Below are 22,138 nucleotides of genomic sequence, written 5' to 3'. Positions count from 1 at the left end.
TGGCCATGTGATATGGACAGAAGTATTTATCTTGCAATGGAGCATACTGGGTGGGTGGAAAAACACAAGACAATAGTCTGGCAAGCTAGCAACGATTCAATATCAGACATAGGCGGATCATTCTTCCCAAATTTCAAAGAATCAGAAGTAGGGTACGTCCTTCTATAGAAAGGTTTAATTATGAAGAATGGGGTAAGGCAACACTTAACCACTTTTATTCATTAATATAGTGAATTTTCAAAAGGCGCACACAAACGTGGCAACCACATATTTAAAACCAGTGTTTAAATGCCAAAAAGGAGCTTGAGATCTGCCAGGGTGAGCTTTGTCGAAGAATCTACTCTTCCTGATAACACTTTCTGGGCCAGCTCTTTTTTCTTGCTTTGTAGCTCCGAGATCTTTTCTTCTACTGTCCCTTCACAGACAAACCTAAAATCAAGCACATAGCATTATGAGCACAGGTTTTGTGCATCCTCATTGGCCAAGCTTTCAAAATAAATAAAGCACAGTGTAAGGAATCGAATCAGGACAGAGGGTTGGATCCTTACATCCTCCACCTTGTTGGCCAACTTTGACAGGACGATGGGACAGTTCACCTAACAATCACTGTGTGTTAATATGATGCAAGGCAATGATTTCAAAGGGACTCCCTGCAGCACCCATCAGCTGATCGGTGCTGAAAGCAGACTCTTCAAAGGAGCAGGCTGTTGATGCCAATCAGCTGACAAATTATTTCTGAGCAGATTTTCTCAGCACCAATAATCTGTGGAGCACTGAACGTGAGGCCCTTTGAAGAAGCGCCATCAGCGGAACGGCACCGAGAGGAGCCCCTTTGATGACAGTGAAGCTTCAACAAGGAACGTCAGGTGTTGGCCAAGTGGGTGTAGTTTGGGGAAATGGGCTTCAAGGCCCTAATCAAGCTTGCAAGCTAGAGGCTCCCCACCGCTGCTTTAGAAGAACTGAGCTGTGATCACTTACAAACCTCATGAAGAGATCAGGTGAGCGGATCAGAATATCCCACCCCCCAAACTTCAGCCCCTTCCATATAGCACCTGAAGAAATCTCACGACCCCTAGAAATTATGCAAACAGAGATGTGCAAAAAGCAAAGCCTGACCTGTGGATTGTGACATCGTTTTGCTGTCCTACGCGGTAAATGCGGTCACAGGCTTGGTCCTCCAGCGCTGGATTCCTGAAATTTAAGAAACTGTTCAGTTATTTCCCTCTTTATAACTATAGGTTAATCTAGCTGAAAGATATTTTAGCTCATACAATTACATCTAGTACACAGGATTGCAAAAAAACAAGTCAGAGATATCCCCTAACACTTTAAATCTATCTCAGCCTTGGAAGAAGTAGTGACAACATCTCCCTCAATTTCCTCCCAGCTTCTTGTCATCCTCCTCCCCCTGCTCTGTGGCACACCTGGAATCCTATTCCTTGAACTGAAGGTGCTTGTGGATAAAATGAGTCCCTGCTTCCTCATCTTCTCAAAGACCAACTAAGAACTAATCTGGAAGGCGATTTGCTAATGCAAGGTGATTTACTGACAACAGATTTAACAGTGAATATTTTTTATTTATTTAACAAAATTTATATGCCGCTTCATTTTAGCAAAACCTCTTAGTAGTTCACAAGAAAACAAAACCTTGCGGTTTACAGAAATATGGACTATATTTTTCAGTTGCAATGATTTGTAAGAACCAAATACATAATTTGGAGTACTATCATTTTGTAGTCCCGAAGGATCCTATCCTTTTGGTCAACTCAGATCTGATTCTTGCAGCTGCAAAAACACACACAGAAGAAACACCACGAGAAGGTTTCTGTTAAGTGGCAAAAGCTGCCGCATCTTTACCAATGCATGTCAAGGAGAAAGAGATGGTTTCCTCCAACTAGATTGAGGCCAACACCTCCAGCCAGAAGAGAGATCATCATCACCTGTGACAAGAGAAAGCTGTGAGGTGTTGCACAATACATTTATACACTGTTTCTCCTCGGCACAACCTGCATGCATTTTGCCAGTTACACTGCTTCTTGGTTTGTTTCCAGAATCAATTAAAGTGCTGGATTTAGCCTATAAAACCCTAGACAGCTTGGACCCAGGTTATCTGAAATATCACCTCCTCCCACAGACACCTACCTAGACCTTTGCTGTTTTGGTATACTTTCAAAATAAACTCACTCTCTTGCAGCACAATCCTAACCATGCCTACTTATAAGTAAGTCCTACTGAATTCACTGCAGCTTGTTCCCAGGTAAGTGGGGCTAGGGTTGTAGTCAAGAGTGTGGTTTTACAAGTTTTATTTTGCCTCTACTAGGGAAAGGTTTATGTTGTTGTTTTTACTGACTTTTTGTTTTAATTGTGTGTGTGTGTATATATATATATATATATATATATATATATTTGCTTTCGTAGATTTTCACGGGTACAGGAATGCAGGTTTTGGTGTCCTCGGGTGTCTTCCCGTGTAAAAGTTGGGGTGTCTAGGCGACGTTTCGACGAGGTCTCACTCGTCATCTTCAGGCTGGTGCTTTCGGCTTCTTGTTACTGGAACTGAGATCCTGCTCTGTTCCAGTAACAAGAAGCCGAAAGCACCAGCCTGAAGATGACGAGTGAGACCTCGTCGAAACGTCGCCTAGACACCCCAACTTTTACACGGGAAGACACCCGAGGACACCAAAACCTGCATATATATATATATATATATATATATAATCATATATATAATCGCATCTATCTACTATATCTATCTATATATCATATCTATCTATATATCTTTTATATATAAAATTTGTAAGCTACCTAGAAAATGTTACGGGCCGGTGACTATATAATTATCAATAACATGAGCTAGAAACCTAGACTGGTATTTTATAAAGCAGAAATTCTTAAATGCAGAATTGTGTGCCCCGCAATGCTTGTTTTTACAGTATATGGTATGTTAAACCTAGAATGTTTACTCAGAAGTAAATCCCACTAAGTGCAATAGGGCTTAATCCTAGGCAAGTGATTATAGGACTGTCAGATTTTTGGCTAAAATAGCTACTGGTTAACCCTGCCTAGCAATTAAGGATCAGACCTTGCACCGATAGTCACAGTGACAACAAGCTACAAAACTCAGCAGCTTCTCTGATCTTTTCCCATACCTCAGGTCCTTCAGGATTATTGTTGAATTCCTCAACCACATCCATCCTCTGCTTAGGATTCACAGAGCCATCCACTGTGGCATATTTCATGCTCAGCTTCTCAAGGTGTACTGCCACAATCTTCAGCATACTAGTCCACTGAGAAACAATGACACTAGCAGTGGGGGAGAGAAACCAATCAATCAATCAATCAATCAATCAATCAATCAATCTAGTCCCTGGTGCAAAACTCACATTAACTACAAACCCACTAGAAGTGGCTTTAGACAAGTTATAGCTTCTAAGCCTTCACCTCACCCCTACTTTCTGTTATATGCAGGTTTATGGAGAAATGTTAAACATTTTGTTATGATCTTATGCCATGTTGGGACAGCTTTATGTTTTGAAAAGGAGGCCTTGAAACTGTAAAAATAAAATTAAACAACAGCCCATCTTTTCTGGCTGGTGTAAAGTGTACTGAGATACGTGTATATGAAGTACTTAAAAACATTTGAGGTGGTACTATATAAAGTTGTAAGTATTAATATTCTAAAATGGCTGGAATGCGATACATAAGCATACAAACGCCAAGCAAGTATCATTGTGAATGTTAAAATTACTGGAAACTATTCTTCTTGAACTGGATCTCGTACCTTTTGATCTCTTTCCACCACTCATTTAATCAATCTACCAAGTCATTAGCGATGGCTTTCTCTCTGGGGTTACTCTCTGTGTATCTCTCTGTGTATCTGAAGATACTCTCTGTGTATCTGAAGATACTCTGTGTATCTGAAGATACACAGATCTCTGTGTATCTGAAGATACACAGATCTCTGTGTATCTGAAGATACTCTCTGTGTATCTGAAGAAGTGTGCATGCACACGAAAGCTCATACCAAGAACTGACTTAGTTGGTCTTTAAGGTGCTACTGGAAGGAATTTGTTTTGTTTTGACTATGGCAGACCAACACGGCTACCTATCTGTCTCTGGGGTTAAGTATTGAAAACAGAAAGGCAAGCTACAAGCTTTATTCCAGGAATGAAGACCTGCAGCCCTCCAGATGTTGTTGGACGACAACTCCCATTACCCCTGATTATTAACTGGGCTGGTTGAGGCTGGTGGGAATTGGAGCCCCATGACGTGTCAGCAGCAGAGTCCTCCGCATTCCTGCTTTACTAGTTCACATGGGGATCTACATTTCTCTTTCGCCCTCTTTGAATACTCCCAGATTTCAATGCATTTGGAATCCTGAGGTTGGCACTGCAAAAGCGTTCAGAAACTGCACTGTGAAATAGAAGCCCCTTCTTAATTGTTCTATTTGCATACAGTGGACCCTCTGGATATGAATTTAATTCGTTCCGGGGGTCTGTTCGCACTCCAAAAATTACGTAAATAGAGGTGTGCTTCTGCGCATGTGGTGAAACCCGGAAATATACACTTCCAGGTTTGCCATGGCTGTAACCCAAAGATTCAATATCCAGAGGGATACGTAAGTAGAGGTACGACTGTATTGTTCTTCCTCTAAGGTATACATCGTATACATCGTTATACATTGTATGAACTAAGATTTATGGAATAAACCTATTGAAACCAGCAGGCGTAACTTCACCATGTTCTTTACTTCCAGTTGGTTTACTGTGAGTAAAACTCAGCTGAATAAAACCCTGTGTTTCTGAGTGATCACCTATCTAGATAGACAACTCTACCTGCCTTTGCTTCTGGAGAGGCAATTGCAGGTCCTTCTCACCATTCCCTACACACCTACATTAAATAGCATCCAAACCCACCCTCTGACGTTCCTTGAAAGACATATGGTATGCCCGTACTTACGCTTTCTGGGAACGCCCTTTGATGGCCTTCAGCTCTTCCAAGAGATGCGACAGCTAGAAGGAGGGGGAGGAAAATACACTTATAGCCCTAAGCAGGTTTACTCAGAAGTCCCACTGAGTTGAGTGGGGTTGACTTTCAAGTAACTCTGCTTGAGACTGCAGCCTCATTTATTTAAATCATTTTTATTCCACTCCAGCTGAAAAGGCTCTCAGGGTAGTTTGTGTAAGAGATCAATAACAAGGGAGTCGTGGCTTTGGGCTTGCAATCTAAAATAGTGGTGGGCAAATACAAGGCTTGCTCTTCACTAGAACCCTAAGAGCTGCCCTCCAGAGCCAGGTGCAAAGGGCACAAAGCCAGAGTTAAAGAATTAGAAGTCTATGAGCTCATTCTAAGCCTAGGATTTTGTTTTCAGTACTAGAAATGCCCTGAGCCCACATTCCTTTCACGCAAAAGTCCACACTTGGGTAGCTTTCTTTATTCCAGCAGTCTAATTTAGATGGAAAATACATTTTGTTGTTATCATTGTTCAACAATGGGAGTCAGAAACCCTTGCTGATCTACTGCAAATAATCCTGAGATCTGCCAAAGGATCCTGATCAAACTACTAGTAAGCCCTGATAAGACACAACACAAAAGGAAAAGTGGTTGGGGAGGGAAGAGGAAAAAATAACCAACTCAGATACCACTTCTTAAAGCTACTGAACTGATCTGAGTTGAGGAGGGGCCAAATGGAGATGATTCCCATTTCTCTCTACACAACACGATAGGTTGACTCCAGATGTACTAATGCTAACGTTAGCCGTACAAATTTTAGGAACCCATATCTAAGATGGGATTTCCCATCTTGCTATATGAAATCACTACAAAGTTGAAACAGGTGGTTAGCCCACTTTGTATTGCATAGGTACACAAATAAATCCCACAACAGAAGACTTGGTTCTTTGTCACTGTGTGACTACACACTGTTAAGAAGGAAATACATTTTGTACTGAGTTATAGCTTTTGTTGGTTAAAATGGTTACTTAGGCTGCGATCCTACCCCTTACCTGGGGGTAAGCTCCACTGAATTCAACAGGACTTTCTTTTGAGTAGACATGGTTAGGATTGCATTGTTAAATCAGGGATGGGAAATGTGTGCCCTGCCAGAAGGTATTCATGTCGGACTACTGACCATGCTGGTTGGGGAGAGTCATTGTCCTAGAGGGTCAAAGGTTCCCATTCCTGAGCTAAAGGAATTAACTGAACTGGGGTTCTTAAAAAAATAAAAGTGGAGGGAAGGAAAACCCTGATCCTTAGAGCTTACTAGAAAAGATTATCATAGCTCTGTTACCTTAAAGAGCGCCACAACTAATAGACATCAGATGCCCTTTTAAACGTGTTGTGGAATGGGGGATTATTGGGTTGTTTCTGCTTTTGTTTTTATTAAGTATTTTGTGTGTTTTTTTGTATTATGTACCACCCTGAGATCTATGGGTATAGGGCAGTATACAAATTCAGTAAATAATAATAAAATAATAGATGGGCTCACCAAAATTGTCAGGAGCTGAGCTTTTTGGTGGTGCTTCACACCCTAGAAATTCATTCTCGCTATACTCAGAAGAGAAAATTCAGCACAGTAGCCTCAGTGTTACAGAAAACCCTCCCAGGGGAGACGCAGGTGTCAACACTGTACAGATTGGGACATGCAGTGAAGACATATTTATTTCAGCAAGCACTTTAGGAATGTTAATGTTGTTCTTTGTGTTCTGTTTTATCTACAGATGTTTGATTTCTGCATTTCTTTTTGCTGCAAATCCGTCACAAGATCTAGGATTCTAGGTGATTCATAAGTAATAAATAAGTAATAACAACAATACCTTGGTGCTCTGTTTGGTTGCTTCGAAGAGATCCACACTAAAAGCTGTACCAAAGAGGTACACCATAGGGTCACTGGTATCATTGGGTTCAGACAAGGTCAAAGCACTGAGCTGCTCCTCCAAGGAGAGGGAGATGCCTTCACTAGTCAGGTTAGTCGGGTCCAGAGCCTTCAATGTAAAGAATACATATGGGGCATGGCAACTTAATTATTGCAATTACATTTCTATCCCACCTTTCCTCCAAGGATCTCAAGGTGGCCTACACAGTTCCTCCCCCTCTCCATTTTATCCTCACAACAGCCAGGTGAGGTAGGCTAGGCTGAGAGATTGTGACTGGCCACCCAGGGAGCTTCAGGACCCAAACCCCCAACTCTCTAACCACTGCGCACCACAGTTCTGAACCGGGCGCCTCCAAGCCTGTTCACATAGTTACCACTTTCAGCAAGGACAGGTGGCAGCAGCACTGGCGGAGCCTCAGCAGAAGGGACAAGATGTGAATGGTAGTGGAGACGGGAGGAGCATCCTGGCTATGCTTTTCCAGGGTGCCTTGTGGGTGGCATCTAAACTGCTGCGCTCCTGTCAGAAGATGAAATGGCACAGGTGTCAGAGCAACCGATTCCTGGAGCTACCATTCAGAGTTTCTTTAAGAAGAATTGGAAAAACCAACCAGTGAATATTTTGAACAATTGTTTTTTGTATATAACTGACAGATAGAAATGGAAAGTCCTTTTTATCTAGTTTTCTTTCTTTTTTTCTCTTCTGTTCCTGTGGGGGTGAGGCCACCCTCATCACATCCCTCTCAACACTTTTTCTGCAGTTGCTAGGGGGAGGGGCAAAGAGTTTAAATTCCAACCTTTGTCAAATGGGTTCTCCCCAGGCTGCTGTCCTGTACACTGCATCTCCTGCCGTTTGATGTAGGACTGCAGGGTTGACCTGGTTGAAGAAACCACCGTTAAATTTAGGCAGCTTTGCAACCCGTTTCCATGGTATAAGCAATGATAAATGTAGATGGATGGGGACAACACTGAACACAAAAAGAGATAAAACCTGGGGGGAAAGAGGGAGCATATTTGACTCCTGCCCCCCAAAGAACAGTTCTGTTCTCTTTTCAAAAATGACTCTCTGCTGAGACAGAACACATTCTGTTCCTAGTATCATCTTGCTAACAACATGATAATGGCAGCGGCATCAACATGCCAGAAAAGAAAGTCCTCATTTAAACTATCAGGAGACTAACAAGAATTTAGGTCAATGAGGAACAAAATGCTTAGCATGTGAAAGCACTAAAGGGGGTGGCGGAGTACTATTCTCCCTCATTTGGCAGGAGGTGAGGACACTGAAATACTTTGCAGAGATATTATTATTACTAGAACTGCTTCTAAATTAATTTACTACACTAGTGATATTACTTTCATTAATAAATTCATTTATTGTGCTCTGCCTTTTTATCTGAAGAAGTGTGCATGCACACGAAAGCTCATACCTAGAACTAACTCAGTTGGTCTTTAAGGTGCTACTGGAAGGATTTTTTTAATTTTGTTTTGACCATGGCAGACCAACACGGCTACCTATCTGTAACTGCCTTTTTATAAACCACTTTGAAGTTTCTTCTAACATCAAAGTGGTATATAAAATGAATAACTAGTATGCCACCCTACTACTAAATGAATTAATACACCGTGCTACCACCACTAATGAACTAATCAATGTACCACTTCAAGTCCAAATTGGCTTCTAAGTGGTATGTGACCAAGATGGTGATTCCTATTGCATAGAGCACTGAATTATCAGGACATCTAGGGAAGGGATGTGAGCAGAGCAGGTTTGCATCAGGAGGGCTACAGAAAGTGAGGTCATTGTGTACACTGTCCTTTACAGGCTGAAATGAACTCATTCTTAATGCCTTCACAGGTCTCTATCATACCTTGATCTTCTGAAAAGCACATCATACACCGATTGCTCATCTTCAGAGAGTTTTAGTCTGTGTAGTCGAGTGCAACGTTGAGGCAGCAATACCTAGAGAGAGAGAGAGAGAAAAGAAACAGACTGAAAAGTGTGTCAGCATAATTTGCACTAAAGTGGCTTTTCAAAGAGGCATTTCTCCTATGAAAGGTCCAGATGGCACATTTTGCTTTCTGCCCACCAGCAGGTCTAAGGATTCTATGCAGTGAGCACTGGCTCCTTTTACATTTCAGTATTTTAATGAAATGAACTTCTGTGATAATACCTAAACTAATAATAAAATGAGCTTTTCAGGCAGCCAAAACACAGCCTCAGTAAGTCCAAAGAAGCAAATTCTGACAGATGCTTAAAATCCCACTGTTTTAGAGTCCCTTTGTTAAGAAAAAATTAAGCAATGTACAGAACAGGGGTGGGTGGGTGGAAAACCAGTAGCTCGCCAAGCCATTTTCAGTGGCCTGCCAGCCCCTGACCCAATTTACTGATGGCATCAGGACTGAATGAAGTGCCTGTCGTCTAGCAGCTGCCGATAAGAGCAAATCAGAGCCAGAAAGGGGAAGGAGCTCTCTAGTCCAATGTTTCCAGAGTGCTGATGATGGTGATGAGCTCAGGAAACAACGGAGCAGATCAGGGCACTCCTTCCTGTTACTGGAGTGCTCTGATCCCTTTTCAGCATCAAGAGCCAGAACACTTCATTTGCTGGTAAATGAAACCTGCAGATGGAAGGAAAATGGCACATTTGGCTGCATGTGCAGAACTGCCCTAACTGGCCATCAGTGAAGAGAACACAAATCCAAGAGACAGACAAAAGGAGATGGGCCATCAATTACCAAAGGCTTGCCAGATGAGTCTAGCTGGTCCTTAGTCCTTCGCAATAAAAGGCTCCTGGTTAAGAGCATCAACCTCTCTCCTCCTTTTCTTGTATTGTTATCCACCTGATTCTTCCACACCTTGAATTCATCGAAAGGAGAGCAGCGAAGGAATCTAGGAGGGCAAACGGCAGCAAGAGGAAGGCAGGAGTGACAGGGGAAGTACAACAACTAGGCTCCATGGAATTGGGGTGGCCAGGAAATATTTTCCATCTAAAGGTGTTGGGACAAAAGCTACCCCCCCCCCCTTTAAGGTGTGCACTTTTCCTAAGGTGTTTTTAAATGTGCAGGTATTTTCTGAAGGTGTGAGTCTTAGGAAAACAGGAATTTGCTTTCTTTGCAACATGTGTGACAGACAGTGAGAGAAAAACTTGTAAGCTGAAGGCCGATTAAAGAAGAGACTAGCAAATCAGAGTTAATCTACAAGGCATAATCATGGGTGTGTTCAACTCACCTTAGCAGGGCGTACATATCCAATAGGTTATTCTGAATGGGTGTCCCAGTGACGGCCCACCTGGCGGTAGCTCGCAATTTACAGGCTGCTATTGAGGCCTGGACTTTGGGGTTTTTGATGTTATGGGCCTCATCCAGTATAATTCGAGCCCAGTGTATCCAGAGCAGGGGAGAGAAGGGAACGGACTTATCCTAGAGCAGAAAGTAGACCTGGTTTTAAAATGCAAGACTTAGAAGGAAAGGGGGCAGAGGTTAGCTGAAAAATAGTTTAATTTGGTCAGGGTCCGAGTCTATGACATTAGATTACAACTACTCCTTCTGTAATAAGGATTTAATATTCCAAACAAATAAAAACACTTCAATTTGGAAAAAAAAGTATTTCAACTTGAGACTTAATTATTATTATTTTTGGCCAAATTCTCCTCTTCTCTGCAATTACACAACTCTGATGCGATGCATGATATCATTGTTGCTAATTTGGCACAAACCAATCTGATGACAAGGCTACCCACCATACGCATTTTAAGACTAAAATGCAGCTTTTATCTCAGCATCTCCTAAAAGCAAGTCTGGCACGTTTTCAGTCACCTGCACAACGTGGTCGTCAGCAGCAACTTCTGCCTCTTCCTTCTGTGTAGGGATTTCCTTGGCAAGAATACTGTAAGTAGTGACAACAATGTTGTATTCAGAAAGCCTGTGAAAAAGAGGAAAGGGAGAGCTACTGGTAAGCAATACGACCACTTTAGGATTTTAATCTTGATGCGGAATAAGTGTGGCTGCTTCCGAAAGGTCACACTCAAGCTCACAAGCACCAATCGTACGTATGCTTGTTCAGAAGTAAAGTCCATTGTGTCCAATGGGCTTACTTTCCAATAAGAGTGCTTGGAGCCACAGCCTGTGAATAACTCAGCACAGAGTGTTCTTAGGAACAGAAAAGAGGGAACCAATGGCAAACTTGTCACCTGGCAACTCAAGAGTGGGTCTTTTCTGTGGTGGCTCCCTGTCTATGGAATGCTTTCCCCAGAGAGGCTTGCCTAGCACCATTATTACAAGACATTCCTCTTTACCCAGGCTTTTGGCCATTAAGTGTTCTATGGCGTGTTAATACTGGGGGACGGGCTCTTATTATTAGTTTATCATTATGCTGTCTCTTATTATGCTTTTATTATAGTGCTCTGTGAAATGTGTTCTTAATGTACACTGCCTAGGGATCTTTTGATAAAGGGAGGTATATAAATTGAATATTGTAATAATAAACTTGACTTCTATCAACTGTGTGTATATTTTCTTGGCATAGATGGGGAAAGGAAGAGACAAAGTAGAACATGTGATGCCACAGAACTTGTATGTCGACACCAGAAGAGACAACACACTCTGTAGAATCACCTCAGCCCAATAACTGATTAAGTACTTCCCATTCGCTTTGTAAGGACATGCAGCAATGGCCTCCAGCAACAAGATACACAAAGCAGGACACAGGTGCAGTATGCCCATTGCCCACATCTTGTGCACATTTAGCTTGCACAGTTTCAAGTACAGTGGTACCTCGGGTTATATACGCTTCAGGTTACAGACTCCGCTAACCCAGAAATAGTACCTCAGGTTAAGAACTTTGCTTCAGGATGAGAACAGAAATCATGCAGCGGCAGTGCAGCAGCAGCAGGAGGCCCCATTAGCTAAAATGGTGCTTCAGGTTAAGAACAGTTTCAGGTTAAGAACAGACCTCCAGAACGAATTAAGTTCTTAACCCGAGGTACCACTGTATACACAGGCAAGGTGGAGGTGCTCTTGCGAGATCTCACAGGTCAGATTGTCCCGCGAGGTCTCGCGAGAGAATCCCTAGCAGTTCCAGAGCTAGCAAGGCTGAGAGCTTAAAAGCTGTCTTTGCGCCAGGGTTGCTTTTTCCCTAAGTCTCAGAAAGATGGGAGGGTGGTTCTTCCTGAACTTCTACTGGCAGGGAGTTCCAAAGGGCAGTACCTGCCGCACTAAAGGCTCAGTGTCTACTGAAGGCCAGCTGAAGCATGGGAAACCATCAAAAGTGTCCCAAGAGAGGATCTCAGAGGTGGAGCATAAGGAATCGTATGGTCCTTAAGGCACTTTGGGAGCAAGTTGGGCTCAAACAATAAAAAAGGTGTTCTTTAGCTTAACTCAAGTGACTATGTTGCATCAGCTCTCTATGCCTGTGCTTCTGCAATTCAGGATACCTAAGCATTGGACCAGGCTAAAGCTCTTTAACTTCCAATGAGCTGGAAGCTGCGCACTTACACAGTTGTGTTCTTTATTCGGTTGGATCCATGGTACAGGCAGACTCTCAACCTGCCGCTTCTGACGTGTCTTTCTACCTCTTTTTTCCAGTGATGGATCAAAGACGCGGGGCAGACAATCAGCGTGCCGTGGGAAGCGATTACAGAGGTATCTTGAAATGCAAACATTAACAGGTAAAGATCTTTCACGGTAACGTCTCAGTGATGCAGAAAAGATCATAATACTGCAGGCAGCCTTTCCCACATTTGCTTTCCAACCAGTAAGAGAATCTCATTTTATTAAATGGTGAAAAACAAGTGCAGGCGGTGCTGCTAAAATTGGCGGTATCTTGTTATTTCTGTACCTTGCCTTGACACTGAAAGCTCGAGTTTCTTCTCTTTCCCTTTGTCTTTCTGTAAACACTTCTGAACCAGAACAAGAGCAATCATTGTCAGAGTCTTCCCTAAGCCCATATCATCCGCTGGGAAGAAAAAGCAGCATAGAACAAAACAGAAATCAGGGAGTGATAGGCATGTTTGGTCCTGGATATCTTAACTTGCTGACTCAACTTTCTGGCAGGTAAAACTATTTGCTAAGTGTCCTGCTGTGGTGCCCCATCCTTCAGGGAACAGAAGGAATTGGATCTGAAAATGTAGAAAATGTTCCTTCATCCAAGTGTGGGCAACTTGTGGTCATCCAAATGTTGTTGGACACCACCTCCCATCAGGTCTAAGGCAGCATGACTAATTGCCAGGGATTACGGGAGTTGTAGTCCAACAATACCTGGAGGTTCACAAGCTAGTCAACAGGTTTATCCAAGAAAAGCTCTAGTTGAACGTTAAGACTGCAATCCTATACACCCAACCTTGAAGTAACCTGCATTGTAAGGATCTGTCCATTCTCACTAACAACTTTCCATCATCCAAGACAGACGGGATGTTTGTACATCCTTCAAGTGATTGGGTGATAAACCCAAGGCCCTTTCCCAGAGCACAGATTAACATTTTGGGGTGGAAGGGCCACACAACCTTCCTATTCACCCCCTTGTTCAACACAAAACCTAAAAGCAAAGCTACTTTCATTACAATCTATCTGAAAGCAAACACCAGAATCATATAATGTCTAATAGTTCCTTACCCAAAATTCCTCCACACGGTTTCTGACTCTCCCTCCAGAGAAGCCAAGCAAGCGCCTGCTTCTGATGCAGGAGCAAGGAGACCTGAGAAAGCCAGCCATAAGGTGCAGAATTAATGGCTTTTTCATGTATTTACAGTACAGATCAATTGCACAGAGTTTACAGCTAGGATGGGGAACCTGAAGCCTTCTAGATGTTGCACGACTCGAAATTCCATCATCCCAAACCACTGGTCATGCTGATCCCTAATCTCCAAGGTAACCTGAATGGCATACATGTCAGGTAATAAATTCCTTTTTGAAGAAAGGTACACTCAGACCTCTTGTCTCAATAAAGTATAAAGTTTAGCTTAAAACAAGACACGTTGTTTATTTATAGAAAAAAATTTATCCCATGCATCCTCGAGCACCTTACGCGGGATTCTTCATAGTCAGCCAGCTACCATCCAGATCCACAACTACTTTGTTTTAGCAATAATACAGCACTGGGCACTCCCAGGCCATTAAAACTGGGGTTATGTAATCAGCCTACAACTCTATGATTCCACAAACTAAGATGGTTGGGTGAGACTAGTCTGCCATTTATTAATCTTCGTCACATTCTTCTTAAGCAGATGAGCAACACGGCACCTGTACAATTTGGTAAGATTCATCACTCCCTATTGCTAGGCAGCAGCAAACATTTGTAGCTATTCGTTTCAAATGGAAGACGAGCCTCGAAGGGTTTTAATGAAAGCAGAAGATCACAGATGAAACTATTTCAACCCCTTTCCACAATCTTTTTCTCGCCTGCACAAAAATCACTCAACATTTGTAGGTGCACTGCTAACGCACTTCTTAACTTGGCGACATATTGGGGACAAAAGATTATAGGAAAAGCAAGCTGCGGAACGCTTTTAATTTGTCCCAGATCACCTTTAACCCAGGTGGGTCCTCAGCCACCGCCTCCTCCTTTGGGCAGGACTTAAGGGAACTGTGAAGCTGGTTGATTGCATCACTGGTGGCATCATACACGGCTCGGAGGCGGTCTTCAGTCATTCGGCCTCCATAAAGGGCCTGCGTATGGGAATCCTCTAAAATACAGTAGCAGGAAAATTAGAACAATGAGCAATCACAGTGCTGATTCTGAAGGAGGTGTGATGTAGCGGTTAAGGCAGAACATAGTTAAGCGGTTAAGTGTCATCAAGCAAGATAGGTTAAGCATTTGCATGGGGAAGTGTCTTCACTTAACAGCACAGCTAAATATGCATTTATTTATTTATTTATTTATTATTATTTGAATTTATATACCGCCCTATACCCAGGGGTCTCAGGGCAGTTCACATAATAAAATCAAGATAAAACCACAAAATACATTATCAAAATAAAAATACATTTTAAAACGGCGCAGGGTGTAAATCGGATCAACCAAAGGCCTGGTTAAAAAGAAATGTTTTTGCTTGCATCTAAAGGTGTATAGTGAAGGCGCCAGGCGAACTTCCTTGGAGAGAGCATTCCACAGATGGGGCGTCACTGCTGAGAAGGCCCGTTTATGAAATGCAGTCTTTTTTCCTTCCCACTCGTAAACGAATGTGCCAGGGGCGGGGGGAGCCCAATCTTCATACGATACTTGTAACAAAACCATATTGGATTTCATCATGGCTGCCCCCTCTCCCACTTACCTCTATAAGTGCTACTGGAACACTGACTAGATCCCAAAGGAGGGTGGAGCTCTAAGGAGCTGGCTACCTGAGGCTCCCGGAATGGCTTTGGTCCTCGCCCTGTAACAGTATTTGGCTGTTCTACCGTGGTCTTGGAGAACGGATTGTGAAGTTTCTCTTCATGCTTACCACTGTTGACATCCACTGCTGTGTAAAAACCAATTGAAATATGCAGAAAATTGTAAGCAGTAGTCTTTCCTGGACAGTACCAATTCAGGCTGCAAACGCTCCTCCGTATTTTGTTTTGATAAACCAGGGGTGGAGAACCTGCGCCCTTCCACTGATGGGAGAGGTAAACTCTTGGCGCTGACCTGCTCTGGGACACAGACAGCTTATCTGACTTCCCTGACTGTCAGGGCTGACTCCAGGTTTGGGAGGACACTTCTGGACCTTCTCTGTGAGTCTATCTCCTTGCCACCATTAATCATCAGCTGCTCCTTTGTCCTTGCCACTTCTTGCTTGCCAGGCAGAGAGCCAATGAGCAAACAGGCAGTGGCATCTACTGCCCCTCCTCTTCCTCACCACCATTGTCTGGGCCAGAGAGAGACAAGAGAGGGAAATGAGCAGGTTGCAGTGGTGAAAAGGAGGAGCAAGTCGGGATGGGGGGCTATTATCAGGGAGCCCTTTGCTGGGGCTCTTGGCAGAGGCATGATGATACCAGTACTGCTGCTTCTGGAAGATCAAGAATGCAACTATGTACTCAATGATAAAGGAAAATGTTTCTTCCTTAGGAATATGGAACATCATGTTCATAATTCTGAATGAATAAGCTTACCTTCCTTTACACTTTCTTCTGCCTCCAGGTTCAGAGAACTCAGTGCTGCTTCCAGGTCTTGCACCTGCTTTAGTAACCGCTCGCCTTTATCGGGTAGAGCCTGAACATTCACGGTTTTCAAAGTGTTCTAGAGAGAAGAGAGGAGAAAACAAGGGAGAGAAATGTGTTATTGGCTACCTGAATGCTCAACTTCCCCACCTTTACCAGACATTTTCACCACAACAGCTTTGAAATATTTAAGAGTTACATAGAAATCAACCCGCAAGCAGGAATTTGGATGACTCTCATATAATAAATGCTGCATGTATTCCATTGCATGCACAAGTCTACATACCCCCGCTGACTTCCCTTTGCTATGAACAGGTCAGTCACTGAGAGAACAGTGCTTGGTCCAACCAAGCAGACTACTTATGTTCTTATCAGTGGAACACCGGATTAGGCAATTGTTTCCTGTGAACTTCCAAGAAGGAAAAGTGCCACATGTCAATGAGAATGAAGGAAGCACACATAACTGGAACCAGCAAATAACTGAGTATTGGGGAAGTTGAAGAGAAGTTACTGCTCTGTTCCACTTTGCTGCTGCCCCTATTCATCCTCCCTTTCTCTTTGACCCACCTTGTGCAATATTGCTGCCATCAATCAGCCCCAGATATTTGGCTGCCTAAAGCAGAAGGGCAAATGATGCCCCAAATACACTTAAATCAAGGTGTTTCGTACACAGGGTGGCCAAGTTATTGTGGCAGCTCAGGCAGAGAAGCCCGTAAGCTCCTCTCCCACACTGGCAGTAAAAGCATGATAAATCAAATAGCAAACTATTTGCTGCCCGTTAACATCACTCAAGCTTCACTGTGTCTAATGGTAGGGCTGGCTTCAGGTGTCATTTTATTTTATAGTCTTCAGAATAGATTAAAAGGTTAAAATTGTCCAAAAAGTAAATTTACCATAGTAACATTTTCACACAGGGATCTGTGATGTGGGGTAGAAAAATTTCAAGTGGTTTAGGTTTCCCTTTTCCATTTAATAAGTGCATTAGTAACAATGAATGGATGCCAATTGCAGATACAGTATTAGGCAAGATTTTTTATCTTTGATAAATATGAGCAAAATAAACAATAAAGTACATCACTGTAGCATCAGAAAATTTTCCAATGCAACTGACAATTTCTGGATGCAAATTAACCTAATTAGGAATTCAAAAATTTCCAGAACACCCACATCACTGATTTGGATATACGTCTTTAAATGCTTTATTGTTAACTGCTTCTTTCAAATATTTCCCAGGGGGAGGGATGACGACTATGTGTTGGCTAAACTGCATATTCATTACAAGCTTGTGGGCTTCAGACAAAATGTGTGCAACACACTTCGTGTGACACTGGCCTAAGGCAAAGTCTGAGCGCCTTCATCTATGGTGGCAATACCTTAATGGTTTATAATTTTTGTAGAACTAGCCCAGTTTTACCAAGGCTCAAGGAGTTGCTATTTTGATATGGGAAGCCTCTGGCGATCAGGTACAGAAAGAATAAGCAAGCAAGTGTATGATCTAAAGAGAGACCTTTTTCTGCTTCAGCTGAGCTGAAAGTTGGCTATGAAGAGCTTTGGAATCCAGACTTCCTGCCATTTGCAAAGAGGCCTTTTTGTGAGATGTGGAAGACAAATTCTTTTGATTGCGATCCTTCTGCTGTTGGGAATCCAATTCCTGCCCAACAGGCAATTTGGAAGATACAAATCTGTCACGTTCATCACTGCTGGCATTTTTACCAGAACTGCTTTTATCTTCTGGAGCCGTTTTGAATTGTAATAGTTTCTCTGGGTTTTCTTTAGGGTGCACCGCTGGCAAGCCTGTTAATTCCTGAACAGTCACAACTTGCCTGGGCACCAGTGTTGTCTCTTCAGTTCCCCAGCTGTTACTTGTCTTCATTTTTACTGCTTTGTCCCTGCAGGTTTCTGATCCTCTCCTTCCAAGTTGCGCCTCATTAATAGGCTTTACACCTAATGTTTGGCCACTGAACCTGGGCCATGACTGCTTTGGACCTTCCTCTTTTTGCAATCCATATTCAGATCTCAGAGCTGAATCCTGCCTTGTGTGTCCAGAAGTTGTCTCAAACTTTTTGCTTGAACTACATTTGTGTGTATCCAAAAATACTGGCTTTTTAATTTCAGTTGTGGACTCGCTTGCTTTTGTTTCTGTTTCTATTCCTTCCTTGGGTGATCCTTCACATTTTTCTCCCAACTTTTTGTTCTTAATCTTCTCTGGTGCTGGATGTTCTTTCTTAACAGATTCAGATGGCAACTTCAGCTGATCCTTTTTATCCAGAACCTGTATTTTATCCTCATTTCTTGATAAGTTTTTGTCCTCACTGTAGTTTGTTTGTTTGAAAGATTCGTGATTCTTACTTGGTACTTTGAATGGATTTCTTTGATCTCTATGATTATGGAGCAGACTTGCTTCCGAGACTTGCTGAGATTGTGGCTTATTTGGCAATATGGTGGCTTTAGAATCCTATAAAACACACAGGTGGAATGTTAAGTTTACCATATAAATCAGACATCTTGAAAGCTAGAACTAAGTGCTCTCTATGCTTCTGCAGAATAGTTGCACAGAAACTCATACATAGGATAAAAAAATGACATTCAGGGGATCTTTATTTTCATGTCTTTTTAAAAGTTATAATAATATTTTTTTTGAAGATTCAGAAACTACACAGCTATTGAGTTTAAAATGCTGTCCTGTAGTTCCCCATTCTTCATAACAAATGGCATGACTACTAATATTCATTATATCCAAACCCAATACACTTCCTCCAATATCTGTTCTTTCTACCTGCCATGGGATACTTCCACACCATCTCTTCCCTTCCAGTTTAGCTTTACTGCAGCGATAGAACAGCCTGGTAAAGGAAACAAAACATGGAGAATGAAGCTAGTTTGCAATACTAATACCCCATATCCCTGCCATTAGAAATATCAAGGGTTCTTCAGAAAATATACTTGTATGTGTCTGTCTCCTGCTGCTGCATCAAAAACTGGAGGTCCACCACATGTTTCTCATGCACCAAGCAGTGAGAAGGGCAAAGCCTGTGGAAAGGAACAAGGGATATTGATATAAGCAGGAAAATTTAAGGAATCATAAAACAGCTTCAGCACAGAAGAATTTTCTGTTAGATTTTGCCCAGGATGACCACCCAATCTAACACTCTAGCCACATGCCAGGGCCACATTCCCACCACCTCAACAGGCATATACACAATTAGCACCATAGCAGGTAAATTTGCATCACATGATGGGGCCACACTCAGTATTAATGCAATAAATAAGCCAAGCCATCTACTACAAAGGCAAGCAATCCCTTCCAAGGCTACTCACTCGCCAATCAATACATTATCACCTGATCCCAAATTTGAAACCTATTCTAATCCCCCAAATATGTTACTACAGCACAGATCTATTTTCCAATGACACCAAACAGCTCTCCTTTAAAAAGTAACTTGGACTAAACGTAAACCATCTTCCATGGTTTGTTTGTTTTGTTTTGTTTTTTAATCCTGTGCAACTAAAAGTGACAGAAACAGAAAGGTATTTAACCTACTTTGTGAGCAGCACAAATTCACATGGCTGCTGGCCTTGGACACCACACACATAAAAGCTTCTGCCTTTGTTTGGGCCATCCCGGATACCAGTCTTCAAAAGGCAGGGGTGCCCTGGACAGGAACAAAGTGAAAGATAAATATGAAGAAAATAGAAGCATGACAGAGGCTCTGTGTCATCAGTCAAAATTTCATCTCACTTCAAGAACCTGCATGTCTTTATTACATTTTCATCTCACTCTTTGCCTGTCCTCCCCAAGAAGCTTACAAGGTTCTTTTTCTCTCTCACCCAAATTTTATCCTCAAAACAGGCCTGTGAGGTAAGGTTAGGTTGAGACATATTGACTTGCTAAAGACTAGCCTTCCTAGTGCAGTAGTTAGCCACTTCTGTGCCTTGTACAGACATTCACACCTGTGATTCTTTCTTAAGCAGTGGAACCCAAATGCAGCGTGAGTGAGGACTCATGCTGCATTTGGGTTCTACTGCTTAAGAAAAAGTTAAAATCCATATTTCAACCAGTAAGAATTCCATTTGTCAGTATTGCAAACAATCTCATCAGGATTAGCTACTGAGCCTCTAGTCATTCCAATAGGTCTGCAGCCTTGTGAGGAAAGGGACAGAGTGTGCAACACTAGCCTATATATGTGTACTCAAAAGACCCACTGAGCTCAAGTGTGTATAGTCAACCCATGCCATTATTATATGAATCCAGTTCTTCCCCGGTCCTGCGTTTTAGCACAGGCCCATCAGTCAGAGTAGGGTAACTGCCAGTTTTGGATGGTATGCAAGGGAAGCAAATTGTTAGTTAATGTATTATTGCTGCTGCTGCTGTATTTTTACTGCCACAGAGGGAGAGAGAAGCTTATGGCCTTTTTTTGCTTTAAGCCATAACTACTGAACTGGCTATGTACCTCGGCAGTAGCAGCCAACAGTCTACCCTGCAGATGTTGCAGCATTCCAACTCCCACCAGCCAGTATGGCTAATGGTTAGAGATGGGAACTGTAGTCTCGCAGCAGCTGAAGGGCCAGAAATTGCTGTTCAGCCTCAGGCAGCAGAAGCTGTCAATCTGGCCCTTGTTTGCAGCCAGGCACAGAAACCTGACAAGCACCTGAGCGCAAAGCACTGCCAGGCTCTTTGCCAAAGTAAACGTAAAGGGACCCCTGACCATTAGGTCCAGTCGTGACCGACTCTGGGGTTGCGGCGCTCATCTCGCTTTATTGGCTGAGGGAGCCGGCGTACAGCTTCTGGGTCATGTGGCCAGCATGACTAAGCCACTTCTGGCGAACCAGAGCAGCGAACGGAAACGCCGTTTCCCTTCCCGCCGGAGTGGTACCTATTTATCTACTTGCACTTTGATGTGCTTTTGAACTGCAAGGTTGGCAGGAGCAGGGACCGAACAATGGGAGCTCACCCTGTTGTGAGGATTTGAACTGCTGACCATCTGATCGGCAAGCCCTAGGCTCTGTGGTTTAACCCACAGTGCCATCCACATCCCTACTTTGCCAAAGTAGTTCTGGTTATTTTGCTGGTGTTGCTATTTCCCCTTCCTTAGCTGTCTGAAAGCAAAGGAGGCAGCCTGGTGCCTAGCAAGTAAAGACATGCCCGATCGCCCCAGCAAACTTCCTTTTTTTACTATTTTTTTACTACTTTTAGTGTTGAGAAATTACAATCAAAACAAAAAAAGGAGACGAAAACGCCCAAGATAATAATAATAATAATAATAATAATAATAATAATAATAATAATAATAATAATAGCATCGACTGGTAACAAGGAATCCAATTGCAGATAACAAAGAGAGGTGCAAAAGTGAAAGTATGCTCGACCCGTATTGAAAGTTGCACAAAATCTCAAAAAGAGCCAGACATCTGCACCCCACGCGCAGGGATCCGAGCCTGCGCCTCCCGGCTCCTCACCGTGCCCGCTACACAGCACTTTCTCCATAGCCGAGCCGCTAAGCAGACGCCTCGCCTTCCTGTCGCCTCAACCCGGCAAAATTCCGTGCAAAAGGCGTACAGGGCGGGCGGGGGCGGAGAGAAAAGACCTGAGGTAACGCCCTCCCGCACCTGTCAATCCCTGAAACTGCCAATCGCGTCGTCCTCCTTCGCCGGCGGAGCCAATCACGACGAAAAGTAGGCGGGCCGGAGGGAAATACGGATGGGGTGTTGAACCTCCTCAGAGCGCAGACGGAGCGCGAACGGCGTTTCCTCTGCCTGTGCGGCTGCCCAATCACGGCAAGCGGAGGGGAAAGAACGGGGCGCTGGTTGGTGGGGGAAGCAGCCAATGGATTCATATTCCCGAATTTCCCGGGTGTTGCCAGCTGGGCGACTGGTTTCATGCTCTTTGCAGACAGACAGCGCCGTGTGATGAACTGCAGTTGGACGAGCTCGCGCTCGCTTTCCCCAGAGTCATTTGCACCGCCAGAAATCCCGCCCCCTCCCAGTCCCTTTGGAAAGCCACTGGTCTAAATTCTGGCTTCTGTAAGACGCTTTGAGAGCCATTTCCCGACTAAAGGGGCCAGCTAGAGGTGTGCCAAGTATACATACTGCAACACCGCTCAGCACATTCTTGAAATATTAACCAGTGTGGAAATGCTTTGA

General features: G+C 43.2%; 1 protein-coding gene and 1 long non-coding RNA gene across 3 annotated transcripts; one reads left to right on the top strand and one right to left on the bottom strand.

Moving 5' to 3' along the window:
- Positions 1-193: 193 nt before the first annotated feature.
- On the bottom strand, positions 194-21,563 carry TTF2 (transcription termination factor 2). 2 transcript variants are annotated; one of them, XM_081859412.1, is made up of 23 exons: positions 21,455-21,563; positions 19,539-19,650; positions 18,941-19,027; positions 18,774-18,840; positions 17,505-18,452; positions 15,950-16,076; positions 15,136-15,321; positions 14,390-14,547; positions 13,478-13,559; positions 12,705-12,821; positions 12,362-12,512; positions 10,685-10,790; positions 10,098-10,288; positions 9,605-9,758; positions 8,740-8,831; positions 7,669-7,748; positions 7,249-7,391; positions 6,816-6,983; positions 4,960-5,012; positions 3,150-3,303; positions 1,858-1,940; positions 1,117-1,191; positions 194-429 (listed from the first exon to the last, which is right to left on the bottom strand). In XM_081859412.1, exons 1-23 carry the CDS (start codon positions 21,480-21,482, stop codon positions 285-287), a joined length of 3,507 nt encoding a protein of 1,168 aa, XP_081715538.1. In that variant the 5' UTR covers positions 21,483-21,563; the 3' UTR covers positions 194-284. The 2 variants fall into 2 exon arrangements, with proteins under 2 accessions (XP_081715538.1, XP_081715539.1); XM_081859413.1 differs by having other exon boundaries at positions 15,136-15,318.
- Positions 11,081-16,108, top strand: LOC309340556. Its single transcript, XR_014156058.1, has 3 exons — positions 11,081-11,580; positions 12,452-12,534; positions 15,978-16,108. It is a non-coding gene; the product is annotated as an uncharacterized lncRNA (long non-coding RNA).
- Positions 21,564-22,138: the final 575 nt, after the last annotated feature.

Source organism: Podarcis erhardii, assembly GCF_964252035.2.
Source record: "Podarcis erhardii genome assembly, chromosome: 4".
Lineage (NCBI taxonomy): Eukaryota > Metazoa > Chordata > Lepidosauria > Squamata > Lacertidae > Podarcis > Podarcis erhardii.
The sequence above is the reverse complement of the archived record's forward strand: the minus strand, read 5'-3'. Positions and strand labels throughout refer to the sequence as shown.

Excerpts from the sequence above, each read along its gene's own strand:
- TTF2 (XM_081859412.1), bottom strand. The coding sequence starts at position 21,482 with ATGGAGAAAGTGCTGTGTAGCGGGCACG. Across the intron at positions 1,192-1,857 it reads TTTCTCCTTGACATGCATTG|GAATCCAGCGCTGGAGGACC; the intron begins GTAAAGATGCGG and ends CTTAAATTTCAG. Across the intron at positions 430-1,116 it reads AACGATGTCACAATCCACAG|GTTTGTCTGTGAAGGGACAG; the intron begins GTCAGGCTTTGC and ends GCTTGATTTTAG.